The 12,007-nt window shown below is 56.5% G+C and overlaps 1 protein-coding gene and 1 non-coding gene across 3 annotated transcripts; one reads left to right on the forward strand and one right to left on the reverse strand.

The window, feature by feature from the left end:
- Positions 1-91: 91 nt before the first annotated feature.
- Positions 92-10,505, reverse strand: SCN1B (sodium voltage-gated channel beta subunit 1). 2 transcript variants are annotated; one of them, XM_032614654.1, is made up of 6 exons: positions 10,114-10,505; positions 8,286-8,452; positions 7,387-7,627; positions 1,442-1,583; positions 816-887; positions 92-727 (listed from the first exon to the last, which is right to left on the reverse strand). In XM_032614654.1, the coding sequence occupies exons 1-5, from the start codon at positions 10,151-10,153 to the stop codon at positions 821-823; spliced, it is 657 nt and encodes a 218-aa protein (XP_032470545.1). In that variant the 5' UTR covers positions 10,154-10,505; the 3' UTR covers positions 92-727; positions 816-820. The 2 variants fall into 2 exon arrangements, with proteins under 2 accessions (XP_032470545.1, XP_032470546.1); XM_032614655.1 differs by lacking the exon at positions 10,114-10,505 and adding an exon at positions 9,657-9,674.
- LOC116744861 lies at positions 4,816-4,922 on the forward strand. The gene has a single exon (XR_004347189.1). It is a non-coding gene; the product is annotated as a U6 spliceosomal RNA (small nuclear RNA).
- Positions 10,506-12,007: the final 1,502 nt, after the last annotated feature.

The raw sequence follows: 12,007 nt of genomic DNA on the forward strand, positions 1-12,007 counted from the left end.
CTGCCCTGGAGGGCCGGTCCCCAGGAAAACTGAGGCTCCTGGATCTGGAGGGGGTGTAGAAGGTGACTGGGCTCACGAGAGAGACTATGAAGCAAGTCCAAGAATCTTTATTTCATGAACAAAACTACTTGTGTAAAGAGAGACGAGGCTGAATGGGCCCCTTTCGATGTGGCCACAATCCAAGGCTGGTGAGAGACGGCGGGTTGGGCTGGGGCGAGAGTGCATCACAGGGAGAGGAGACCCCAGGTCCAGCCAGAGGAAGCAGGAGGGGAAATGTCGCTGGGGGTCGGAGTGGGTCCCAGAACCCCCCGTCCCAAGCTGTTCCAGCCCATCATAACCCTCACCGGGCGGGGAGGGGGCAGAGAGGGGCTGGGCCCCAGGAGTGCGTGTCCAAAGCGGCCAATGTGTGCAAATCAGCAAGAAAGAGGGGTGCGGAGCCGCTGCCCCCACCTCACCGCCCCCTCCCAAACAGGCAGCAGAAGCAGGCATGGGGGCAGCGGCAGTATTGCTTTACCCATCATGCACGGCGCGGGCGGGTGATGGGGCAGGAGGAAGAGGCTGGATTCCGGGTGTGAGCCAAGCCCCCTGCCCTCTCCCACCCTGGAGGCTCCGTTGGCAGAACTTTGAGGCTTGTGGAGGCCCAGGAATGGCCAACCCCCACTGGGGGTAGGCTGTGCCCGGATGTTCCCCGTTAGGGCTGGCTCTTCCTTGAGGCGGAGCCCAGGGCCTAAAGGTGAGGGAGACACAAGGCATCAGGCACCTAATGGCTGACACCTCCCAGGCCCTCCAGCCCCTGCCTGCCCAGCCCACCTTACCGGGGCTATTCGGCCACCTGGACGCCCGTACAGTTCTCTTTGCTTTCTGAGGTGATGGCCAGGTATTCCGAGCTGTGGGGGCAAAGGTCAGAGGTACAGCAACCCCACCGTCAGTCTGGCCCACCCCCCGGAGGCCAAGGAGGGCTGAGGTCTCTGTCCCAGGTGCACAGGGCTCCAGTCAGAGAGAAGAGGGGGCTGGCTGCCTGGATCCCAGGGATCCTAAAGAAGCCCAGGCTGGGGCTTGGAGTCCTGAATGTGAGGGAGGAGGTATCTGGGGGGTTAGACTCCTGGGTTCTAGCTGGGAAAGGGGTTGAGGGCCTGGAGTCTGAGTCTGAGGGAGCAGGGACTGGGAGGTTCAAGGGCTAGGGCCTGGAGTCCTGTATCTTTGGGGCAGAGGATGCTGGCCCCAAACCCTGGGTCCTGACAGAAGTGGGGGCTGAGAGTCTGAGGGGGGAGGGGCTGGGACCTCATCCCATCTCTGACACCAAATGGTCCCCTCTGGGGAGGACCGGCAGATGGCGCCCTGGGCTGCTCCCCTGCCCACCTCCCCACTCAGCTCATGCTCCCCTCTGGGAAGCGCTGGCTGTCCTGGGCCGCCTCTCCCCCTCCTCAGCGACCCCACTCACGCGTTCTCCTGTGCAGCAGCCTCCGTGGCAGCGGCAATCTTCTTGTAGCAGTAAACCATCTCTGCCACGAACCATATGGTCAACACCACGATGAGCAAGTACATCATGATCTCAGACACGATGGACGCCATGTCTCTGTTGGCTGCAGGGGCCAGGCAGGGTCAGGTGGCAGCCTGAGTGTGCCTTGAGCCTGCTGTGCAAGCTTGGGCAAGTGGCTTGACCTCCCTGGTCCTGGTCTGCAAATGAGGCCAGGCTGCTTCCCTAGAGCCATCGTTGTCACTGTGATTCTCAATAACCAGCCTTGGACGGGCTTCGGGATCACCCTCAATCTGCCTCCCTGTATAACTCGAGGGTCCTCTGTGTCATTCAGGTGGTTGTAGGTGCCCGAGAGCTGTAGCTCTACAAGGAGAACACTCAGGTTCAAATCCTGGCTCTACCACTTGCCAGCTGTGTGACCTTGGGCAAGTGACTCAACCTCTCTGAGTCTCAGTTTCCCCATCTATAAAAAGCGGAGGGCTTCCCTGGTGGAGCAGTCGTTAAGAATCCACCTACCAATACAGGGGACACGGGTTCGATCCCTGGTGCAGGAAGATCCCACATGACGTGGAGCAACTAAGCCCACGTGCCACAACTACTGAGTCTGCAATCTAGAGCCCGAGAGCCACAACTACTGAAGCCCGCGCGCCTAGAGCCTGTGCTCCACAATGAGAGAAGCCACTGCAATGAGAAGCCCACGCACCGCAACGAAGAGTAGCCCCCACTTGCCGCAACTAGAGAGAGCCTGAGCGCAGCAACGAAGACCCCACGCGGCCAAAAATAAATAAATAAAATAAAATCCCCAAATAAAAATAACAACAACAAAAAATGATTTTAAAAAGTTGATAATCACAATATCTCTTTCATGGGAGTGTTGTGAGAATTAAACAAGCTCTAAAAATCCTTAGAATAGTACTTGACATATACATAGCACTTGATACGTGTTTACTATTATTAATATTATTACTGTTATTATTGGGGCAGTACAGCACAGTAGTTAAGAGCAGGGGCTCTGAGACCAGACTGTCAGGGTTCAAATCTTATCTCTGCCTCTTACTAGCTGTGTGACCTCAGGCAAATGACTCCACCTCTCTGGGCCTCTATTCTCCTTCTGTAAAATAAGGATGATAATACTCATGCCTTCTCACAGGGTTGCTGGGAAGAGAAAACGAGTTAACATCTGTAACATGCACGGATGTGCCCACAGTCAGCATCGCGTAAGTGTTGGCTATTCGCTGACGTTTTCTGGAAACCCTCTATCCTTTCCGCAGCCCTGGCTCTTGGCAACACCAGCTTCCTTTCATTGAGCCTAAATCTAAACTGTAAAGGGAGCGCGTTCAGCCAGGGGACCGGAGCGGAAGGCCACTGTGGCGTCCTCGGCCGGATTTCGCAGGTGTCCACTCCTCATCCCTGGTCCCCTCCTTCTGGATGGTCAGGATCTCATTTTCCCCGCTGTTCCCAGGTGGTCTCCCTCCCCTGGGAGTGTTGTCTTTCTGCTGCTACACCCGGTGCAGATGGCACCAATGTTTTCTGGACCACAGGGAAGGGGGGGGGTGCAGGGCTGGATGCTTCTCCCCTGCTTCCCTGCAGGAGGAGCTGGGGACAGGGTTCCACACCTCAACTGTTTGTTCGTTCTTTCACTCCAAAGATACCATGAGTGTGTCCCATGCGGTGAATGCATGCTCTCAGCCAGGCTCTGTGCTAAATTCTTTACCTGAGCATCTCTCTGACTCTTTGAAACAACCCCAAGGATAGAGACAGTCCAGGCTTCCCACGTCAGCTGACCTCCGGAAGCACACTGAGTTGAATACATGCTGGATAAAGCTCAATCATTGGAATTCTCGCCCCTGCTCCTGGAACTCAATGCCCAGACGGATTTAGGCAATCTGGTATCTCCTGCCCTCCCAATTGGGTTAGGACAGTGACAGGTATGGCTCTGTAGCCCATTTGCAGGACAAGCTCACTGAGGCCCAGAGAGGGCAAAGTGCTGGGCAAGGATGCACAGCCAGGACTGCACTCAGAGTTAGGATTCAACCCTAAGTGTAACCGACTGTAGGGTCCAAGCTCTTATCTGCTCTGGAAAGCTTCCCCAGCCAAAGAGAAACTTGGAAATGGCTGGGATATGTCCAGTGCAGTCTCCATGGACCCACACAGACATCTCAGGAGGTGGGACTCCTCCACTTTACAGATGAGGAACCGAGGCAGAGGGGTCACAGTGAGGGGCAGAGGCACCTTCTCTAGGGAGACCTCTGATTTCTTCAGAAACCCCAAATCTTCTGAGAGCTTCACCTGCCTTCCCACACAGGCAGCCACCAGATCTGAAGCCCAGCCTGCACCTTTGCAGGCCGGATGTCTCGCCAGCCTCAGCGACTGCTTCACCTCAACACCTGCTCCCTTCATACTGGGTGTGTCCAAATAGAATTAGCCGGTTTGTCCCCAGCTGCCAGCCCCATCCCTGGTGGGGGGCCCCCAAGTGCTTCCTACCATCTTCTGCACCCCTGCCAGGTCAGTGAAGGTCTCACCACCAGCGCCCACTGCCCCTCATTTGGAAATGACTCAGTTCATTGCTGAGGGGTCATTACCAGGAGGCAATACAGACTGATGGGTAATGTTGAAACTGCAGTAAGACAGTGGATTACAATAAAAAAAGAATATAGCATGGCCAGTGATGCTAACAATACAATAATATCACGGGGAATAAAAAAAATACTGTAGAGTGATATGTAATGTTAAAAGTAGCAATGCTGGGACTTTCTTGGTGGCGCAGTGGTTGAGAGTCCGCCTGCAATGCAAGGGACACGGGTTCGTGCCCCGGTCCGGGAAGATCCAACACGCCGTGGAGCAGCTGGGCCCATGAGCCATGGCCGCTGAGCCTGTGCGTCCGGAGCCTGTGCTCCGCAACGGGAGAGGCCATAACAGTGAGAGGCCCGCGTATCGCCAAAAAAAAAGCAATGCTGGGACTTTCCTGGTGGCGCAGTGGTTAAGAATCCACCTGCCAATGCAGGGGACACGGGTTCAAGCCCTGGTCCAAGAAGATCCCGCATGCTGCGAAGCAGCTAAGCCCATGCACCACAACTACCGAGCCTGCACTCTAGAGCCTGCCAGCCACAACTACTGAGCCCACGTGCCACAACTAGTGAGACCTGCGTGCCTAGAGCCCGTGCTCTGCAGCAGGAGAAGCCACCACGATGAGAAGTCCACACACCACAACAAGGAGTAGCCCCTGCCCGCCACAACTAGAGGAAGCCCGTGCATGGCACTGAAGACCCAACGCAGCCAAAAATAAATAAATTTATAAAATAAAATAAACTTAAAAAAATATATCAATGCTACAGTATGTTGTCACTTTGGCAGCACATATACTAAAACTGGAATGACACAGAGAAGATTAGCATGGCCCCTGTGCAAGGATGACACGCAAATTCATGAAGTGTTCCATATTTTTTGGCAGCCGTAATAACTAATGACAAATTCATGGCTAGTGATATATAAAATAAAATTTTCTTTAAAAAAATACTACAGTATGATTGGTGATGATATATGCCAAGGAAAAATTTTCAATACTACAATATGATTGATAATATTTTAGAATACTATAGCATGGTGGCTAACGATAAAAATGTGATAATATGGTTGATAAAAATACTCTGGTATGATGGATTATGATAAAAAGTTATACGTCTGCTAGTGTGAAACAGTATAGCATATGGTAGAATATAAAATACTACACTACAGTGAGTAATGTTAAAAAAGCAGTACCGTAATGTGGTGGATAAAAAATACTGGGGTATGGTGGAGGATGCAGAAAATACAGGCTCTGGGAAGATAACAGAAGGAGTTCTACGTTACTTAAATATAAGAACACAGGCTCTGGGGGACTTCCCTGGTGGTCCAGTAGTTAAGACTCTGTGCTCCCAATGCAGGGGCCCCGGGTTCCATCCCTGGTCAGGGAACTAGATCCCTCATGCCAGAACAAAGAACCCGCACGCCACAACTAAAAAAAAAAAAAGAACCCACATGCCGCAACAAAGATCCTGCACGCAGCAATGAAGATCCCACGTGCCCCAACTAAGACCCAGCGCAGCCAAATAAATAAATAAATATTTTTCAAAAGAACACAGGCTCTGGGAGGCAGTGTAATGTGGTAGATAACGTTAAAAAACTGAGACTCTACTAGGTCACGGGTGTGCGTGAGCCCAGCCTCCACCATGCAGGTGAGGACGGCATTGTGAGCAAGGGCTGAGCCACAGGGTGGAAAGAACCTGGATGCCTGAAGGGCATCGTGGAGCCTCCCCGCCGCCTGACCCTTCACCTCAACACAGATTTGAGAGACAGGACTGACAGAGATTTTGTTAAGCCACAGTATTTGGGGTGTCTTTGTTACAGCTGTCTCCCCAACTCATGAGGGCAGGGCTCCATCATCTACATCCACGGGTGACTGCCCACCAGCATACTGACCTATGCCAAAGAGTTGCTCAGACGTGTCTCCTGAATTGAATTCTGCTGGATCACTTTGACAATACACTTAAAAACGCTAATTATCGGGGCTTCCCTGGTGGCGCAGTGGTTGAGGGTCCGCCTGCCGATGCAGGGGACGCGGGTTCGTGACCCGGTCTGGGAGGATCCCGCGTGCCGCGGAGCGGCTGGGCCCGTGAGCCATGGCCGCTGAGCCTGCGCGTCCGGAGCCTGTGCTCCGCAATGGGAGAGGCCACAACAGTGAGAGGCCCGCGTGCCGCAAAAAAAAAAAAAAAAAAAAAATGCTAACTAACAAAAGAAACCCACAGGCTCTGGCTGACAGAGTATAGTGAATCATGCCAAGAACAGAAACAACAGTCACGCGGGCTTGGCTGGGTTCAAATCCAGGTCCCAGCTCTGTGACCTTGGCCATGTAATCTTGTCTCCCTGAGCCTCTATTTCCCCATCTGTAAAATGGGGATAGGAAGAGCCTCTACCCCACAGGGTGGGTGGGAGGATTCAATGATGGACTCCATGTAAGGCGCTAAAGCCAGCACCCCTCTCAGGGAAGGGTGGGCCAATGCACATTGCCCGTGATAATGTGTGTGCACTGCAGGCCCCTCGGGACTCACGTGCCCTGCTCTTTGGTGGCCCAAAGTCTGGGATACCTCCCTGACTCTCTAAGCCAATGGGCCATAGGGCCCTGGAAAATTCCAATTTACACCCAATCAGAAGATAGTTCAGGAAAGGGGTTCAAGGCAGCTGAAGCCAAAATGATGAAATGGTTCAACAACACCTTTTATCTCTGCTGCTCGGTGTGGGCCCAGACCTGCAGCCTTGGCCTCGCCTGAGAGCTTACTGGAGATGAAATCCTGGGCCCAACCAGATCTGCTAAGTCAGGATTGGCACATCAGCAAGACTGCCAAGTGGTTCGTGCACACAGTCAAAGACGACGAGCACTGCTCTAGGAGACGCTCTCCTATCTCCTGCGCCACGTGACAGAGGGAGGCAGGACTGAGGCTACTTGACATCAGACTCACCACCACCATTGCCCCCATGCGCTGAGGCCCTGCTGTGACAGACACGCCAGCAACCGACACCCAGCAACTCGCTCAGTCCTCACCAGCTCCCTGGGACGTAAGAATGGCTCCAACAACACCAGGAGAGGCAGATACTGTTATCATCCTGTTCGCTACAGGACGATCCTTCGGCTCAGAGACAGGGAGGCACCCGCCTGGAGGTCACACAGCGCAGGTGGCAGAGCTGAGTTATGCGCCCAGCACTTCCACGGGACAGGCCCGCTGTGACCTCCCCGTGGCTGAAGGGAAATCGAGGCCAGAGCTGGACTCCAGGAAGGACGTGTTACTCCCCGCCCCCGCTGCCCAGGCGTGGAGCCAACCCGTCCCCTACTCGCCATCTGTCCCTCCATCTGGCTGCCCATGGGCCTGACTCACCTTTGTTCACCACCTCAAGGTGGATCTTCTTGACGACGCTGGTGTTGTGCTCGTAGTTGTCGAAGAAGAGCAGACGGTACACGTGGCACTCGTAGTCGCCCGAGTGGTTGTAGGTGACGTTGGTGATGAAGATGGACAGGTCCTGCAGGTCCTTGGTACCCCGGCTGCCATTCCACACCACACGGCCCTCAAAGCGCTCATCCTCCTCCAGCTGCAGCACCTCGTTCTCATAGCGCAGGATCTGGGGGCAGTGGGGGCGGGGTCACCGCTGGGCCACGTCCCCCACCAAGACCTCTATTCTGTCCCGAGCCCTGACACACACGCACGCTGACACATGCGTTCCTCAGTTATCCGCCCAAGCCCCCACACGGCATTCCTGGCCTTCATTCTCTACCATTCTTCCCCGGCCCCCCCAGACACGCTCCCCAGGCGGGGAGAGAGGCAGCCTGACGCCGGCTGCTGTAGACCCCAATTCTCCAGCAGGCCCTCAAAGTTTATGGCGCCCCCTCATATGTAATTCAAACTACACGGAGCGAAAAGGAGGTCAAAAAAGTTCTGTTTCCTTCTATGACGACCATCTGAGACATTTTTGCTCGTACGAAATAATGGCAATGACACTGATTCGGTGCCAGGTGCAGGAACTCAATCAATTCTCATGCAAACCTCAGAGCTAGAGACCACCTGCCCCCCATTCTTTACAGAGGCAGAAACGGAGGTTCAGAGAGGCTCAATGACTTGCCCAAGGTCACCAGCCGGTCACGGTGGAGCTGGAATTTGGATCCAGGTCATCAGTAATAGCACATTATTGCAAACAACCAACCAACCCCTACCGGAACCCTGCCCCCGCCAACTCCCACACAGACGCCCACCCTCCACCACCCTGCCAGGCTCCCACACACCTTGACAAACTCCTCTGTGCCCTTCTGGCGGAAGGTCCACTCCGTGAAGGTCTCGGCAGTGGTCTCGCTGCGGCGCTTGCAGGAGATGCACAGAATTTTGAAGGTCATCCCATACACGGCCTCGGTCTCTGAGTCCACCTCCACACAGCCTCCCCAGGCTGAGGACACTGCGGGGACAGCAGGCTCAGGTCGAGCCAGGGCACCCATCACCCTTGGCAATGCCAGGCTCGCTGGCTGTTAGCTCTCGGGCCCCTCGGAAACCATCTGTTTCCCCTCAATAATGATCAGGAATGGCCAGAAGCAGGTGCTGAGCCTGGCCCTGCCACCTGCTACGTGCCCTTGGCAAGTCCCTCATCCTCTCTGAGCTTCAGTTTCCCTCTGTGAATGGTGAGGGAATCGATCGTCTTTGCTTCTGGAGGTTGCTGGGCAGGTTCTTTAGGGTAGGTAAGGTCGCAAGGGGTCTGGCACACAGGACACCCCCAATTAACAGGGCTGTTACTGTGGTCAGTAGCTCAGAGTCTTTGCTACCCAAGTACCCCCTCTTCAGAAGGCCACTTGCCCAAAATACTGCAGCGTGTAGGCGGTGGGAACAGATTTCCAGCTGTGCTAGAAGTTCAAGGTGGCGGTGTCAGTTCTACCATTATTGCTCTGTAAGACCAGCCAGCCCCAGAGAAATGGGTTGGGAGAAGGCAAGGCCTGAGAAGGAGGTGGGCACGGGAACCAGGGTAAACCCACACTCCAGCCCTGCTCCCCAGTCCCATAGGTTCCTGTCGTCCACCCCCACCCCAAGCTTCTGCCTCAGCCCCCTCTGCTCCCAGGCTCCTCACTTCCTGAAGCCAATCCCACCTCCTATTAGCTTCTCAAAACTCTCAGAGCGCTTTCCTGCGCCAGGGCCTTTGCACCCTCACCGGATTCCAGTCCGTTTGAGTCCCTCCACATTCTCACCTGCCACCTCCTTCCTGCTCACTAGCTAATGCTCTGTCTCTCCAGCTCTGAGGCTTTTCCTTTGTCCCTGATTCTTTCTGCTGTTAATCTTGGGGTTTTCTGCCCTCCTGCTCTGCTGTCTCTTTCCATCTCCCTGAACGCCTCTGTCTTTGTCTCCCCCTCTTTCTCTCTCTTAGGGGTCTCTCTAAAGGTCCCACCACTTTGTGTCCTTTTCCCAGGCTCAGACACGCTCTCCTGGCCTCTCGCTCTCTGACTCCACCTCTCTCTGTCCTTTTTAAACTCCATCTCTTCCTGTGTCTACCTGTGTCTCCATCTCCTTCTGCCTCGCTCAAGTTTTTCCTCTCTCGACCTCTCAGATTCTTAACTCTCTCTCCTCAGTCTCTCTCAGGCACCCTCTGCACCCCTCTCTCTTGGCTCCCCCCTTACTTCCATCTCTCCAGTCTCCCAGCGGAGCGCTCAGGAGTTCTTCTGTGTCTCTCGGCCCTTCCTTCCGTCTCCATCTCTCCCAGTCTCTCCTCTCCGTCCCAATCTCCGGGCGCCGCCTCCACCCCCGTCCCAACCCCCACCTCCCGCGGCTGTGGGTGTCACATTGCAGCCTGCGGGGCTCCGGGAGCAGCTGACTCCGCGTTTCCTCGCCCCCGGCTGGGCGCCCGCAGCCACCAACCTGTGCCAGCCCGGCCCCCGCCAGCTCGCGCCCACCCGCACCTCCGCGCCCTCCGGAACCCCGCTGCCCGCGCGCACAACTTCTGAAGAGGACTTAGCCGGGCCGGGGGATGGGGTAAGGGCGGCCCCCGCCAGCGGCCGGGAGTCCAACGCGCGAATCCCGCCGCCCGGCCAGTGCTCCAGCTGTGCCCCCCGCCGCGCGCGCCCCCAGCGCACTCACCCAGTGCCGCGCCGACCACGAAGGCCAGCAGTGTCCCCATGGCTGCGCTGCGCACGCTGCGCCGCCCTCCCGGGCCGCCGGTATTAACAGCGGGGCGAGAGGCGGCGGGACCCGGCGGCGGTCAGAATGTCCCCGAGAGCGCGCGGGCGCAGCAGCTGCGGCTCTGGGACCGGCGAGGGGGGGAGGAGGGGGGGCGCGGCCCCCCCGCTCCGGTTACCGCCGGGGGCCCAGCCCCGGAGCCCGGTGTCCGGGCATCCCCGCCGCCGCGCGGGCGGCGGCCGCTGCTCGGGCTGTTACGCTGGCGCGCGCAGCCGAACACATTCGCCAGGTGCGCGGACCCCGGCCCCGCTCCTGCTCCGGCGCGCCTGGGCGCGGGCAGCGGTCTCCTGCGCACTGCAGCGGCGGCGGCGGCGGCGGCGGCCACGGGAGGGAGGAGGGAGAGGGAGAGGGAGGAGGGAAAGGGAGGAGGGAGAGGGAGAGGGAGAGGGAGGGGGCGGGATGAATCACCGCTGGGGGAGGGCGCGGCTGCCCAGCCTTTGCCGCAGCGGCCCGGGAGTCGCCCGCTGCACCGGCCTCTCCCGGTGGCGCAGGGACCGCGGCTTCGGGCGTGGGGCGCGTGGTCTGGTTGTCCGACCCCTCCAGACTCCGGGGAGCCCCAGTGTTGGAGTCTGGGAGAGGTCACCCTCAGAGTTAGAAGAGGGTTTGGAGAGCGGTTTGAGGGCAGAGCTTCGGACTTCAAATTATGGAGGTCATCCCCATGGGATCTCGAGGGGAACTTGGCTGGGACCTCCAAGTGACCTTCCCCTCAGACCCCTGGCACTCCGGCCTGGAGGTCACTGTGTGGGAACCCAAGTGGGCATGGGGTGGGGGTGTCAGGCTAGGGCTACCCATAATACTCCAGACCCCTCTCAAGCAGGATGGGCACCCTGGATCCAAACCAGAAAGTCGGCTCTGGGGATGTGAGGTGCCATGTTTCAAGAGGAAGGCCCTTCAAGACCCCGCTACCCTCTTTTGTCTCTGACGTCATCTTCTACTCCCCTCTCCAGGCCACTCCCCGCTGCTGTCCAGGTCCCTGCTGTCCCCAATACACCAAGCTCATTCCCACCTCAGAGCCTTCGCCCTTGCTCACCTCTGCTTGGGCCACTCTTCCCTTAGGTGACCAAGGGGCTCACTTCCTCTCCTCCGGCAGCTCTCGGCTCTAATGTCACCTTCATCAGGCCCTCTGTCCACTCAGGACAAACTACCTCCGCAGTCCCTTACTTGACCTCATTTACTAGTTTTGTTTTGTTTCTTTTCTACAGCAGTTGTCACTACCTGACATTGTACCCTTCTTTATATAGTTTTTCTCCATTCACTGCTTGTCCCTCCAACCCTGGAAAACAAGCTCCCGCAGGGTGAGGACACTGTCCTGTGCACCACTGCGTCTCCAGCACCTTCCACTGTGCCTGTCACACTGTAAGTACTCAATAAATATTCGTCAAATGAATAAATAACCGCCAAGCACAGAGCCCTTCTGGTACGCTGGATTCACTTCTACCTCCTCAAACATTTACTGCACTTCTATTATTAATCTGCATTTTACAGACAGGGAAACTGAGGCTGAGAGAGGGCCACTCCCTTGCCTAGGGTCATGCAGCTGGTTTCAGGTGGATCTGGAATCCTGCCAGGCGATGGCAGGGGGCTTGTCTGCTAAATGGAGAGGATGAGGGGGGAGGCTCCGTCAAGACCAGGGTGGGAGACTTTTGGCTGAGGGTTGCTCCTCAGGTCCTAACCTCCAGTTCTGGGTGGGGTGAAGTTCCAGAATCTCCCCCCTGCAGCCTTGCCAGGTGAGAGGAACCAAGGGTGGGGCTGGCCTGGGGCAGAGGGACACCAAGCCAGGGACACCAGATACCTT

This window comes from Phocoena sinus, chromosome 19 (genome assembly GCF_008692025.1).
Source record: "Phocoena sinus isolate mPhoSin1 chromosome 19, mPhoSin1.pri, whole genome shotgun sequence".
In the NCBI taxonomy this organism is placed as follows: Eukaryota; Metazoa; Chordata; class Mammalia; order Artiodactyla; family Phocoenidae; genus Phocoena; species Phocoena sinus.